This window comes from Sciurus carolinensis, chromosome 8 (genome assembly GCF_902686445.1).
Source record: "Sciurus carolinensis chromosome 8, mSciCar1.2, whole genome shotgun sequence".
Taxonomy (NCBI): domain Eukaryota; kingdom Metazoa; phylum Chordata; class Mammalia; order Rodentia; family Sciuridae; genus Sciurus; species Sciurus carolinensis.
In genome coordinates this window covers 5,181,684-5,197,703 of record NC_062220.1, presented here as the reverse complement: position 1 = coordinate 5,197,703, position 16,020 = coordinate 5,181,684, and the positions used below count along the sequence as shown (strand labels likewise).

At 36.5% G+C, this 16,020-nt stretch overlaps 1 protein-coding gene across 19 annotated transcripts in view; it reads right to left on the bottom strand.

Annotated features, from left to right (window-relative positions):
* Positions 1-16,020, bottom strand: part of Kmt2c (lysine methyltransferase 2C) — a 268,206-nt gene that overhangs the window by 116,448 nt on the left and 135,738 nt on the right. For all 19 annotated transcript variants that reach the window (XM_047559963.1, XM_047559970.1, XM_047559969.1 and 16 more), the window contains 3 exons: positions 14,183-14,345; positions 6,590-6,761; positions 4,648-4,762 (listed from right to left, as the gene is read on the bottom strand). In XM_047559963.1, the coding sequence (XP_047415919.1) occupies positions 4,648-4,762; positions 6,590-6,761; positions 14,183-14,345 (450 nt within the window). The remainder of the gene's footprint in view (positions 1-4,647; positions 4,763-6,589; positions 6,762-14,182; positions 14,346-16,020) is intronic.

Below are 16,020 nucleotides of genomic sequence, written 5' to 3'. Positions count from 1 at the left end.
AGGAGCAAGAAGGAAAAATGAGATCACCATCACTAATGCCCCCTGCCAAAAAAAATCCCCTTATTCAGTCCTTAAGTGGACCTGCTCAGAGACTGACAGTGATGACAACATGTTCCAGGCAAAATTAGTATTATCTAGTGTGGATAGCTGCTGAAAGCAAATCTGAAGAATTAGAACAAAGACCCCAAAGCTTTCAGGTCAAAAAAAGGATTACAATGAAGTGAATTTTTTTAAAGAGTAATGTTTTTTATTTGCAATGGAGGTGAAAGAAAATTTATACTTAAACTTATATAATCATTAACATTCATAAAATATGACCCTAAATTGATAATCAATGTAGGAAGTGAATAGAACAGAAAACAAATAGGAAACTGAAAGAACAATTTTGCCTTAAAATTGTCAATCATTTTGATTACAACTATCGATCTAAATAATTAGCTCTATTAATCCTTTCAAAACACACATTTAAAAAGACACAAAGGATCCTAAGTAAAAAGATGTTAAAAGATAACATTCAACTGGTACCTATGCACCCATACAAAACAAGTCTATGCATCCATATAAAGCAAAGTAAAAGCAAAAAAGTAAAGCACCCACAAGAAAAAGGAAAAACAAGTGTTATACAGATAAAAACGTAATTTTATACTAATAAAAAGCACAGAGCATTGGTCTGGCCTGTTTGCTAAGTAACAGCCACAAAATAAATGTCTTATTCAAATAGGGAAGGATACAAAAAGATTGATAGGAACAATTATAGTGGTTAATTTTACCATTTTTTTAATCAACCATTGAAAACACGAAGTGAAAAGATTTCATCTAACAATGAAATAATTAACGTAAATGTTTCACTTTTAAAAAGTCACTATTGGAAGTATTAAACATTTGTTTCAAAAAAAAAAAAAAAACCTACATCAGATAAATTGATTAAACACCATTAAAGAAGAAATTAACACACTTCAGCACAACCATAAAAAAAAAAAACATAAAGCTATTATGTGAGGTATACATACATATAAGGTTACAAATACAATTTGGGTGCAACCAAAGTTATAATCAAAGGTGAATTTACAGTCTGACATATTCTTTCTCATTAGGAAAGAAAATGAATTACAAAATTGACTTCATATTTCAAAATGGCAAAAGGCAACAGAGGCACTGCATTAAGATAAAAATATAAATGTACCAATCCATTAAACAGTAGGATTTTTTTCCTTAGCCTGATTATCAAGAGGACACATCACACCTCTCATTCAACCAGGGGAGGAAATGGAACTACCCGAGAAAGCAGGCCATCTTCAGTGAGCAGGCTCCACCTCCCTAGTGGCCACAACTGAGCGCAGGTGCCCAGTGGCTCTTTGAATCCCAGGTGAAATGGCCTCTCCACTCAGACTCCCAGCATTCTGACCGCTGCCTAAGAGAACTGGCTCAGGACCACCCTAGAAGCCCAAAACCCTGCTTCCAAGTTCCAGGTGCCAACTGTCTGTCCCCGGAGGGAGTGAAGCAGAGGTGCAGGCTCCCTCTGTGTCTCCTCCCACCCTGCCCCTGAACCTGCAGCTGGAGCACCCTCCTTACCAGGTCTCTAGCCTATCTTCCTTGAAGGCATTTGAAAAAGGCATTCTAAAAAGGCCCAAGAGGACCAGCCCAGATGGGCATAGCACCTCCATTCCTGCAGGCCACCACTCTCTCCAGCCCTGAAGGGGAGGAACACAGTGGACCCTCCAAGCCAGTGGCAGAGCCTGAGAACCCCAGCAGCCAGAGAAGCCTAACCTGGGAAGTGTCCCCAGGCTTCCAATCCCAGGTGCCATCTCCAGCACCCCACTCCACCCCCAACCCCTTGAATACTGCACCCTGGAGGATAGAAGAACATGACGGGTGGGCCTTTGAATAGAAGGGGAAAGGGAGGCCTAGGGAAAATACACCAAGAGCACACTTCTGTGTCAATGGGACAAGAATGGGAGGCTGCAGGGACATCACTGACTTTGGAGAGCTACATGATTTCAGAGACTTTGAAGTATAAAAATACTAATTAAAAATTAATATAAAATTTAACTGACCTTCAAGATGACTGCGATCCAAGTTGTAATGCCTGCATTTAGCATTTGTATTTATGACAAGTGCACATTTCTCCTTGAAAGCAGAAATAAGCACGTTTTCTACACACTACTATCAAGGGAAAAAGCATGGGTGTCAGGATGGAACAGGGACAAGTACCCCAATACTGAGTATCGTAACTCTCAGAGAAAGCAGAGGATTCTTGTCTTGCCTGTATCTACTTACAATAAGCTGCAAACAGCATACCAGTAAATTATAATGAGGAACTTCTGTATCTGAGAAATAACTAGATTGATAAATTTATTACAGATTTCAGTTGTACAACCATGGTGAGCCTGTGAACAAAAGCTTTACAGAGTTTAGTGACATTTCATTAAATTGAATGTTCAAGGACTGCTTTCCAAAGTCTTATTAGCCTGAACTAGCAAAAAAGGGCACATCATCAATACTATTTTTTTTAAAAAAACACATAAATAGAAATGCGTTCTGGGCTGGGGATGTGTGGCTCAGTGCCACAGCACTTGCCTAGCAGGCATGAGGCCCTTGGTCCAATCCTCAGCACCATGAAAAAAGAAATAAGAAAAATTATCTGTGTCAACATTAAAGTCAAAGAAAAAGCTTAAGCAATGAACTGGAACTGAGGAAACATCTATCACACCCAATCCTGGCAATTTAGTTTCAGAGCAAAGTTATCCGTTAGATAAGATTAGTATTTCTTACTTCCTTGTGTTTTCCTTATAAATTCTATTTGACTTTTTAAAGTTAAGATTATAAATAACTGAGGTCAACATGGGTGGGGGCAGATAGCATATGGATCTGGAATCCTTAGTTTCTTTGGACCTACATTCTAATACAAATAAAAAATAATCTTCATTAGTGTAGGGAGCAAAGCCCTTATTACACAACTAGGCATATGTAACATGGTGACACAGGGAGACAACGGGCTGTTAGAATATGACATCTATAGTTTAAGAAAGGAATCTGAATTTTAGTCGCTATTCTATATCTACAAATAAGTAAACCTGGACAACTTACTTAACCATTAAGTTTTCATCAGCCCTCAATTTGGAATTTACTCATTGGCCTAAACAGATTTTAAAGGAAACACCTGGGCTACTTTTTATGATTGATTTGAACTTCTAGAGAACATTCAAAGAAAGACCACAGTAAATACTGTTTGTAAATATCATCCCAGAATTTTTCTTAAAATTAGTTTTACTAAATAAGCTGAGAGATCTGAAGGTAAACTTGAATTATTCTTATCTTCTATTTTCACTTTAAGAATCTAAATACTTTATGTTTCTGGGTAAACACCTAAAATTTTTTGTTGCTTACCTGGTCCTACACAAACTCTACCCAAGTAGGCAGAATTGTCAGTCAACCCACAGGAACTACAGACAATAATGAGAACTAATTCCTGGGGAAGCTTAAAGTGACCAACATGGTATATCTCAGGGTCAAACAAATGCAGATACAAAACAGATGAAAGAAGAAAAAGTAATTTACTGACCAAAAGAATAAGGAAAAATTAAAAGTAACTGCAAACAGATCTTAAAAAGTACCCACAAAATAGAAGTTCTGGTATCTTAAGCAATAAAAATGTAGAAAAATATCTGAAGATCTTGTCCACATATCAAAACCAAGAGAAACTTTAGACAGTAGCTAAAAAAATAAATATCTGAGTCACTAATCATTTATTTAAAACTACCACGGAAGAGACAGAACCTAAAAGTCGCACAGTATGATTCCAAATTCTTAATACAAGTGTGTGTGTGTATATATATATATATATATATATATATATATATGCATACTAACATAGGTACATGTACACACAAATTAATTATAAGGGGGTCTAAGAGTTAATCAATCAGAATGCAATATCCTTTACCTGGGGATTATGAATTATAAAATACATCTGGTTTTTCAGGTTCCTCATGGAAATACCACCTATTTCATAGGTGTCTGGGAAGACTGATTAATAATGCAAAACAAGTTTCTTTCATTAAGAACCACACGAATATTGATAAATCAGTTCAGAATATTTTTGGTAGCAGCCCCAAACTGTAAATAGCCCAAAGGTTCACCAACAGAGATTTAAGAAACAACTTGGGTATCTCTACCACTCAATAATACAAAGGACTCACAAGTGATATGTGCAACAATATGAAAAAAACTCAAAATAAACCTCTGAGCCAAAAAAGCCAGATAAAATTAGAGTATATACTATATGATGGCATTTGTACAAAATTCTAGACCATGAACACTAATCTACAGTGAGCAAAAGCACACTGGCTGGGAAAACCCGAGGAGTGTGTGGACATAAAAGAAGGCAGGTACCCAAGGGCACCAGGCAACTTTTGGGAATGATGACGAGGTTCATTATGTTGAAGACGATGACAGTCTCATGGTGTATACATGTGTCAAATTATATACTTTAAATATGTGCAGTTTGTTGTATATCCGTTATATGTCAATGAAGTTTAAAGGATTTTTTAAAGTTTATGATGTATAGATTTGAATAGATATCTGATTTGTCTGCTCTCTATATAAAACATACAGAGGATATTTTTCTTAAAAAAATAAACAACTTACTTTGCATTTCCAGCCATTGGTTGGTACTGATTTCATAACTGGTTGAAGACAAAAAGTATGATACCCTTTGTCACACGTATCACACACTAGCATCTTGCTATCTTCTCCCGATTGTCTAAAAAATAAGATAGCATTAATGATGCCTTATCTTTAAACTTATGTTTTATAACATAAGTAATCATGAAAAGGATCAGTCCTAGAAACTGCACAGTTCATAAACACCTCAGTATCTGTTTCTCTCTCTGCATAGATAATGATGAGGTAACCCCCAACCATGGGTCCCTAAAAGGTTATCCTTACTGGAAGTTCACCTACAGTAACTTGCTTTTGTCACTTTAGGACTCCTGCAGAAGACGAGGGGAAAGCAAGATGAACCTCTCATGTTTTTTGATGAAATAGCTCATGCCCATCCATTTGTGGGGAAGGAACGGTAGCTGCTAGGTGATACTGTGTGGAAAGGACCAAATTTTGGTAGCGTGAAAGGCAAAGGTATTGTCATATAATGACAGAGGGTCAAATCTGACATCAGATATGTATTTGTTTTCAAACTGTTGTTCCCCAGCTGTGCAAACTGAGACTTCCTTGAATTTCAGATATAAAATGGGAATAATAATCAAAGATTTCTGTGTGAATTAAAATGTGAGCTTAAAATGTCCACTAAGCAATAAGTATTAAATAATATGTACTAAGAAAAATAATCTTGTCATAATTATTAAGAATTTACTGAAAATCTAAAAGCTTTCTTTAAATACTCTTTTGCCCTAAATATTGGGACCCAGCCCTACCACATAAATCTGTCTCAATTCTTAGCATTTAATCACTCTCGGATACTAAATTTAATTCAAGAGGAGGGGTAAAGCAAAAACAGGGAATGCAAGAAGAGTTGAAAGAGGATCTCTGAATCAAACATGGGCATAAGCAGAAGCAAACAGGAAAATGGGCAAAAGCTGGCCTCCAGTTACTATTCAGTTCAACAAATTCTACATATAATGTTGTTGCATACTTTATCTCTTCTGCTACATGGAAGAAATCTTGGAGGCTAAACACTCTCTCCAGGTTCTCTCATTCCTTCCCAAGAAACTGAATACAGATACAAGGTACTGAAAAATGTTTACTTTTTATTTTACCTAATTTTTATGAAAATATGAAGGCAAATGGTCTAATTTATTCCATATAAGTCTAAGATATTGATGCTATCATCAAACTGAATAAAAAAATAAGCTGAACATGGTGATGCTGGATATTAATTCCTTCTAGTCAGGGTTGTAAACAGCAATCTTTAAATTGCTGATGTTGCTGGTAACATGCCCGATTATCTTGCTGATAGGGGGCAGTGAGGGGCAGAGAAAAGACTATAGAAATGACCAAGGACAGAATACAACAAATAAAAGAAGGTAACTCCATAACAAATGCTTAAATGCCACACACAATACTTCATTTTAGAATTATGGTGACCAGAATCTACTGAAGGTAAGTCTTTCAGATAAATATAAAGGTTTTATTAAAATAGCAGTCTTAGAAAAAAGTGTCCTTTCTGGAAAAGAAATTCAAATGCATCACTGATTATCCTGGCTCAACTCTAGGAACCAATTTCTGAAGTTAGAGCTTCTCTTTCCTATTAAATCAACTCCCCAGATCCTCTCAAGAAAAACTGATTTATTTTTCTAATGCTTAAATTATTAAGATCATTCATTTACAAATTGTTGGCATATTTAAATTAGATTTTTAGGCAACCAGGAGAATTTAAATTAAAATTTGTTCTGCTTAGGGTTCAAACTAATAGAAACATTAATATCTAGTCACGTAAGGCATAATGAAGTCTGTTTGAATGAATATAGCTGCAATATGAACAACTTTTATCATATTACATAAAACTTTAGCACCTAATGATAGGGTCTCTCTTAAACTCAATACACACCTTTGAGTTGAAATTAAAACTTACTTGCAGTTCTGGCACACTTTGCACTCAGGACATTGCCAACCTGCACGTTTTAATGGAGTAACCGCTATATCCAGGCACATTCCATGATAGTGCTGACCACAAGTGGTACAAAAGAACTGATCTAAGAGGTCTCCCGGGCTGTCGCACACTGCACAGTTTGCATCTTCCTTTGCTATAATTAACAGTAAAACAATGAAATTGTTGTATAAGAATTTAATACTTTTCTGACTTGACAGTTTAAAATCACTAGAAGGGAATTTGCATGGTAAACTTTCAGACACTTGAAGTCATTCACATTGTACTGGCATCCAGTCAGAATGAGGTCTCAATAAAAACACTGTAGTGTATTTAATCTAAATTTAACCACATTAAATTCAATCATGTAGTTTTGCGATGATTTGTGCCTATATCTTCTTGAGACCATAAGCATTTCTGGATTTTATGTCTATGATACCAATGATAATTCTGGGCCTTTAGTTAATGCTCAGTATATACCTGCTGCATTGAACTGGGCAGGAGAATGAACTGAGAGACGCTTGCAGTGTAAGAATAAAGATTTTATTTGAATTAAATATATTTGAAATTTACAAAAGCAGATAAAAGACAAAATTAGGTAATGATAATATGAATTTGATTAAATGCTTCTTAAGCATAAACAAACCTATTTAAATCAAATAAGGTTTTTTTAAATATTGGAAAATGTCTTGTGGGAGAACAGTAAAAATGGAAGCTACATATTCATACATGAATGTATTTTTTCATTCAATTCTCATCTACAATGATTTCCACTTGTAAAAGCATTTAAGTCCATATACTTATAGATGTCATCTAGCCCTAAGTGTAAACCAAAAGGTGCACTTTCTAACAGTTCTTTTACCACCTAAAACAAACAAACAAACAAAAAAGTCAAGAATAAACTGCACTGCCCAATACACAGTTTACAATATAAGAAGAAAACACTGTATTCTAAAATAACTCTATTTTAGGTCATATGAATATGCCTACTTCCAACAACTGTCACAGAGCATGAGAGTCATTTTTGTTGTTGTTTTCCCTTTTGTTGAGTTTGATCATTCCTATCTATTCCTCTATTGCTAAAAGCACTGTGACCTTTCTTTCCTAGTTAAGCACCTTGAAACAAAGTGGAAATCCACCCTCTTACATATTCCAGGAGTCAGCAGACTTTTCCTGCAAAGTACTATTTGAGAAATATTTAGCTTTTAAGCCAGAGCAGACTCTGAACACAGACATTTTGTTTTTATTTACAATCCTTTAAAAATGTATATACCATTCCTAGCTTGAGGTCCTGGGATTTGTACTATAGGCTGAACCCTGACTTACAGATCTACCATTCACCCGAAGCTGCTTTAATGCACCTACCAATGACCACATGAAATTTCGTGGTCACTTTTTTAAGCCAGGACGTTTCTACACTTAGCAGCATTTGTATTATTAACCACTCTCACATTCAAACCTCCCTTTCCTTGACAACTCCTTCCCGACCTCTCCTTAAGCTTTCAGTACTATCATCTCATCCTCCTTTTTTGGCTTCTGTACCCCTATAATCCCCCTAAATGCTGGCGAGGGCTTAGATTCCATCTGTTTCTTCCTTTCCAACTCCCCATGGTTTTCCTTTGTGGTCACATAAACTCCCATGTCTTTTTATTTTTTTTAATTCCCAAATATGTTATTACCAGCCTCAGGCTTCTGTCATAAGTCCCAAACCTTTATTTTCAAGTCTTAGTGGAGTTCAACAGCCAAACATTCTACAAATACTGAAATTAAACTTATACAACAGGGTAAAAGCAGAAACCTTAGTACTGTTGACTATTAGCTCCCCTGACCCAACACACCTGACAGACACACCAATGCTTATTTATTAAACTTTGTGTACCCTACTTTCTGTTATGATTCAGTTCATCTTTTGTCTCAATAGTAACAGTTCTTCAAAATGGAGTCATCCCTATTTGTGATTCTGACCTCTCTTAAAAATCACCTATACATCTAGACTACATTTTCAAAACGTAAAATCTAATTGTCAGGCTCTGCTTATACTAAAAATCACCATTACCTTCTTTTACATCTACAAGAAAAAAATTACGATTTTATAGGATGAAGCAAAAAAAAGCCCTCCCTTTCCAGCCAAATCTTGGACACACTTTCCTGGTGGTAGTGAGTACTCTGTGTGTGCCTAACACAACATGCTATTGAATGTCTATGTCCTTTTACAAACTCTGTTCCGTCTACTCAAATCTCTGTGCCATGCCAGGTACAGTGGCACAAGCCTGTAACCCCAGCAATTCAGAAGGCTAAGGCAAAAGAGTTCCAAGTGCAAAATCAGGCTCAGTGAGGTGCCACAGCAACTTAGCAAGACTCTGTCTCAAAATTTTAAAAAAATAAAGAATTAGAAAGGCCTAGGGGTGTTGTTGCTCAGTGGTTATACACTCCTGGGTTCAATCAAATATCAAAAAGCTTTGTGCTGTCATGGTGTCCTCAGCCCATTCCAGAGAGCCCTGCACAACTGCGCTGCAAATACCTGTTACCACACCCAAAGGGTTGTGAGGGAAATGATTAGTGTTCCCCCATATGCCTATAAGAAAGTTCTGCTGTATAAGCAATTAATGACAACACAAGGCTAGGAACTCTCGAAGAAAAGGGATTTTTCTTTTTCTACTCTGTATCTCCAACTGCCTAGCATAAATTAAGTCTTATTCAATGTATTTTATTTAAATAAAGGACTCCCTTCTACAATCACTTTTAAGTAGCTCTTTAACTGGCAGGCATTTAAAATAAATCATGAGTCCAAAAAGGGAAGTATCACACATGATAGAATGGACATAAGAGGGTAGATGATTTTTCTTAATACTATGATAGAGTTATGGCCATTTAAAAATTGATCCTTGATTTTTGCCTACCCTAAACTTTTAGTAATTGTGGAAAACACTTTACTAATTATCAGATAGTTGGTTTCCATTGCTGTTAGCTGTGCAGGAACACTATCCAAAATATTTCCATAAAACTTCCTAGAGTCTGCTACTCCATCACTTCAACTTGCTGTGACATCAACTAGCCATATAGCTCCTGAGCAACTAAGATGTGACTAGCCCACACTGAGATGTGTAGTAAATGGAGAATGCATACTGGATTGCAGGCTTAGTTGGGGGGGGAGGGGGTCATCTCAAAATTTTTATACTGTTACATGTTAAAATACTAATTCTTGACATATTTGGTTAGATAAAACACACTACAAAATTTCAAATATTTTTTCACTTAATTTAACATTACTAGGAAAATTATAATAAGCTTGCTTGCAATATATTTCTATTTCACAGTGCCATTCTACACAACAAAACCCCCTCTGTACAAGACAGTGTTCCCATTTTTTTATTATATGATGGTTCCCAGCAATTCCTTAATGAAAATCCTGTCGTGTTGTTTGATTTCCACAGATTACTGGTAATAAATCAAAGAAAAACATCAATGTGATGCATCTAATACAAAAACATTTACTGTTTGTTATGTACATAACAGGAAAAAGTACTAAGCAAAAGTATGGAGGTTGGTTCCAACCTTCTCCCCAACAAGGGAACAGGTATGTGCAGAAATACAAAATCAGCTTTTTGGAGGTCATGTATAAGATGATGTAACTGCATAGCTGTCAAGTCATGTCAGAAGTATGTGTACATGTACATGCATATACATCTGCAAGCCACAGAGACATTAAAATTGAAGCAGTCATCAAACAACTAAATGATATTTTTCTATAAGTGCTTGCAAAAGCAGAAGAGATTGGTTCAAAGACTAAAAGACCATTTAAGAGAGGGCAACAATAAAACTCAGGTCTTCTTGGCTTCAATGATCATAATCTTTACTACTTACTAATCAATACTGACTACTAAATTGAACTACTCTACTGATCAGTGAAGGTGAAGAATATCTGAACAGACACCAAAGTAGAAAGGAAAGTGCCAACAGAGGCACAGAATGAAGAAGTTGAAGGAAGGCAGGGCACAAGGTTCTTGTGACAACAAACAGAAGGATAACCTGTGAAGAAGGTCATTCCCTAAGAGATAGCCATGAAAGAGATAAAAGGAAAAAGACAAAAACACTAATCTTAATTGAGAAGGAAGCTTATCACAGACTCTTAAACCTGCTCAGACTGGAAGGTGCTTGAGAAAGTCGAACAGCATGTAAGAATAAAACACTGGTGAAGGGCAAGAGTCCAGCAGCCATGGTGAAGAATCACTGTCAGGACAAGACAGGCACAGCCTATCAGCTGCCAGTTGTGTTCACTGGCCAGACACTGCACTGTGTGGTATGCCTATGAATGGTATTCTCTAGATAGAAAGGTAGATCATGGATGTCATCCAAAGAGGGGGGCCCATGCAGGTGGCAGGCAGCTAGGGAAAAGAGCTGAAAGAACTTAGCAGGACTTGTTGTCAAGAAACACTGGCAAGCAGAGAAAGAGACTGGAAACCCAGTGGTGAAGCAACTTCACTGGGGAGGAGAGAGTGCATTAGGACAAAAAGCATTTCCACCTTTAAACCCTAAAAAGATTTCTCACTGCAGACAGGAACATGCAAATTCCTCTAGCATGTGCTCACCCTGAGATCATCTCTTCTAACCAGTTTGCCGGCTACTATAATAACCATTAAGTGTCTGTCCACAAATCATGTCAAGCTCATTCCTCAAAGCCTATATAGCAGTTGTTGCCCCTGCCTGGAATTTTCTTTCCCTGATCTTTCATGGCTGGCTCTTTGCCATCCAGTTTGCCTCTGGAAGTGTATCTGGCTTAAATCTCCTAGATGGATATTCAGCATAAAATTTCTAGACATAGCATATCCTTTGCATCATGATGAAAATAATGTTGCAGCCATGACCAGCCATTTTTCCAGGAGAGAGTTCCCTAAAAGGAAAACGTAGGCTTGTTCACAGATATTCTATTGGGTGGGATTTCTTTCAAATGAGAAACCTCATAAACTTTCCACCATCTGCATGAAAATGTTTTTGTTAGATTTTTCTATTTTCATAAAAAGATATGTCAATCTTATTCCAAACTCGGCCAACTATCACAGGACATTGTTCTCCACTTAACCAGCAACATGAAATGTGTGCACTCAACATAAATTATTCTTCTTGCATCTTGAGTCTTAAGTAAGAATTCAAATAATTACCTTTTAGTAAAGCAATTAATATATATACAAGGTACAATGCTATGTGATTTCCAATAATTACTGTCATTTACCACTCATAACACTGTGATTCAAGACATCTTCATTTTAAAAACATAAAAGTTAACTATCTTATGCCATGACCCACAAATAAAGTAGCTAGCAATATTTATGAAGAATTTTATGAAGGCAGCAGTATACTCTATTGGCAATATTATCTAAATTATATTCTTGGATTAAGACAGGTGATCAGAAAGCTGTGTGTTTAGACTGCGTTCTTTAAGATCCCTAAGGAGGGCTGGGGTTGTGGCTCAGTGGCAGAGTGCCTGCCTAGCACGTGTGAGGCACTGGGTTCCATCCTCAGCACCACATAGTAATAAATAAACAAAATAAAGGTATTGTGTCCATCTACAACAACAAAAAAAATCTTTTTTCTTAAAAAAAAAAAAATCTCTAAGGAATAGAACTGACTCAATTGGGCATTGGTTTTACACCACTGGCTCAGTTTGAGGGCTGTTGTAAGAAATAGCACTCCAGGACTTGTTCATGCTGCTGGACAGCTACTTCAAGAAAATTTTTCACTGTAGTATGTAGTATCAACTTACCCTCCAGTGTCATTATCATGTGAATTCTTATAATAGACACTGAGAGTCAGTTAAGTGCTCATGTTTCCTCTTTTGTTGACTTCTAGAAAGGTCTGAGGCCAAATTTGTGTTTTACATTCAGAAAGAATACATTTCTTTTGGTTATCAGGCTCAGCTTTACCATCATATTTATCTAATCTGTTTTTCCTATGGCCAAATATGCTTACTTCACATTAGTTTTACTTTATTGTATCATACATGTATTTTTTATCTCCATGAGTCTATTTTGGAACTAGGCATAATAACACTAATTTCAGTATATCTTTTAGCTATAAATTGCCAGCATAAACCTTTCACCATCTGCATGATAAATGACGGCAAATCAGATCACCTCAGTTATTACAGTTCATTATTTAACAAACTGACTTATGATCACTAACATGTAACTGAGGGCATACACTACAGAACACAGTTGTCAGCAAAGTAGCACTGTCATTAATTAATGACATTTCTAACATTAGTCCATATTCATATACAGGTTTGCGCACTGTTTAACAAGGTCTAAAGCATAACAATCTAAAATGCTGAATAAAATTCAGATTATTACACACATAAAAGCAGTTTTATCTGGTTGACAAAGTGTATTATAACACCCAAACTATCTTAATGTATGCCCTTACTGAAATAATTCAATACATAAATACCCGTAACAGTTGTTGTGCATGAATGTTTTTTTTATTTCTCAGATGTAGCAGTGAGAAACCCAAAATATTTCTTAGACTTTAAGTCCTTTATTTATCAGCTTAAATATGATTTGGAATTTCAGTATGCTTTATCCATAACATTCACCTGTACAGTTGGTAAAAGCACATGATTACACATGTGCACACAAAAGTTGAACTGAAGATGAAACTATGGTTCAAAATGAAGATAAAAAGTAAATATCATGTAGTCTAACTGCACTTGAAGTTACTTTGTCGTTAGCCTGAAATAGCTATATTTATGTTTCATAAACCTGTAAAAGATAGGAAGAAAAGTTTTTATCAACACTGCTAAGAAATGAATAAAAGATAACAGGTAAGTAAGAGGTGACGTAATAAGAGTGAATAAAACATGGAGATTTTGCAGTGAGAATGGAGTTTCAGTGTACTCAGGGAAAAGCTCCCACATGCTGACTGGAAATCCACATAGTGAAAAAAACAAAAGCTAAAGTAAAGATTATAAGTTTCTGTACAACATAAAAGTCAAACATTAAACATTTTCACTGAATTCTAAAACACTGTTGGAAAAAGAAATAAAAAAAGACCACTGCAGATTACAGGTACCCAAGACTGACAAATCATGAAGAAGCACAACGAGCTTCCTACCCAACTCCCAAGGCTACACAGCTCCCACGAGTTACTAAGCGCTTGACGCTCCCACGCCAGACATCGTCAGGTAACACCGGAGAGAAGAGGCTTCCAACTGCCCCCACTGCACAGTGTGTGTTGGGTAAAGACACTGATTGCCATTTAACCTTTTAATGAATTGTTTTACAATACATATTAGAAATAATATACTCAATATGTCTTTGTATAGTGGCTTAATTTAAAAAAAAACTAAGACTATAAAATAGGCAAAACTCTCTTTGAATTTTTGAAGAAATAGTTTTTTGGAATTAATTTCTATGAAACTGTTAACAACAAGCTTCCCCCAAGGACCTTTGCAAAGATCCCTCAGACTACCAGGATTATGTACTATTACCTTTTAATACAAACCAAATAACATGCAGAGAATCTACAATGTTCTTAAGTAAACACACTAATACAAGTTTTACAATACGTTTGTTATAAACTTACATCTTTCAGGAGCTTGGTCAATGTGTTCTGGACAAAGAAGGAAGAAGTGGCTGAAGTCCTGAAAGGTGCCAGCTCCTGCAGCACAGGGATAATGGTACATCTGGGTACATTTCTCTTCACAGCATTTGATACTGGCTCCAAGGTGCTTACAAAATGCACATCGCTGGAGGGGAGAAATGAGAGAAGTCTCTTTATGAAAACTTGAAAAGCAACATTCAAATGTAGGGGTAAGGAAGGTATAAAAAAAAGTTATTTGTATCATACTAGTAAGATAGTTTGCACCTGTGAAAAAAGGATCAGTTAAAAATAATAAAAGCTGGGCTGGGGAGATAGCTCAGTTGGTAAAGTGCTTGCCTTGCAAGCACAGGGCCCCGTGTTGGATCCCCAGCACCGCAAAAAATAAAAATTAAAATAATAATAATAACAATAACAACAAAAGCTAAGGTGCTCAGTTGAGTGCTTCTCATATCACCAAGTCATCCTTTCATTCAAATTAGAAAGCTGGCCTTTCATTTTTTCCTATTTTGTCAAAAATGTACAACTAAAGATTTAAAAGACAATAGACTAATAGTATAATTTAACAGGCAGAGGGGTACAGTGGTGCATCCCTGTAATCCCAGCAGCTCAGGAGGCTGAGGCACAAAGAATGCGAGTTCAAAGCCAGTCTTAGCAAAAGCGAGGTGCTAAGTAACTCAGTGAGACCCTGTCTCTAAATAAAATACAAAATAGAATTGGTGATGCGGGGCAGTGGTGGAATGTCCCCGAGACCAATCCCCAGTACCCCCCCAACCAAAAAAAAGGGCAGGTTTCTATTTGAGGGTTATTTTAACAATTCATAAACCCCACCAAAACAGATAATAGAAAATTATCATTTTTAAGATCCATTATTATTTTCATTCTAAAATTCAATGTGAAATAAACCAATCAATAAATAAATCAGTGGGACACAATTATATGATTAAAGGTACATATAAAAGGCTGGGGACGCAGCTCAACGCAAGAGTGCTTGCCTAGTATGCTCACAGCTCTGGATTCCACCAACAAACACCCCAAGGACAATAAAAGCGAGCATAAAAAACCCAGATACTTCACTGTAGTAGTTAGTTTTCAATCTCTTGACAAAAGCTGGGAGTGTGATGGGAAATTAAGTCATCTGGGTCTACCTTTCCCCCTTTTCACTTCAGCCTGCCTCCACTTTTTTGCAAGTGGTGGAAAGCAACGAAACAAGTCTCCAAATACATCAGGGGGCAACGAGAGCCAAAGAGCTTACACCAAGTCAGGAGGAATTACCCACAATGCTGCATTTCCTTATTCAGTTTTCTCTCTGAATGATTAATGAACTCTTCCTTATCCTCCTAAGCCTACTTGGGAATCTTTTATCAATTGTCTTTTATTTTATGGCATGTTGCTGAGTGGCTCTGTACCATGCACTCTAAAACCTCTTTCTACAGGAGACGTCTAAACGTCTGTCTTGTGCATGCTACTTTTTCAGATTCACACCACCACGTGGTAATTCTATCTTTCTTCACCCTAGTCCAAGATCCTTTGAGTAATGCACTATATAACGATCTGTGCATCCCCTATACCACGGATGCTCCTTGACACAGGAAGGCCGAGGAACAGGTGTTCACATCCACACATACTGAATAGATACCACCACTGCAATCCTGTTCCTGCATGTGACTCACCAATAGCCTCCTTCAAACAAATGAAGCCTCACTTAACAAAAATACGTGGACTCTATAGACATTATGATGAGCATCCCCCACATGCTAATGTACTGATTCTACAATGTTAATCAGGAAATATGTCAGCTTTTTAGTTGTAATTATTTTCAA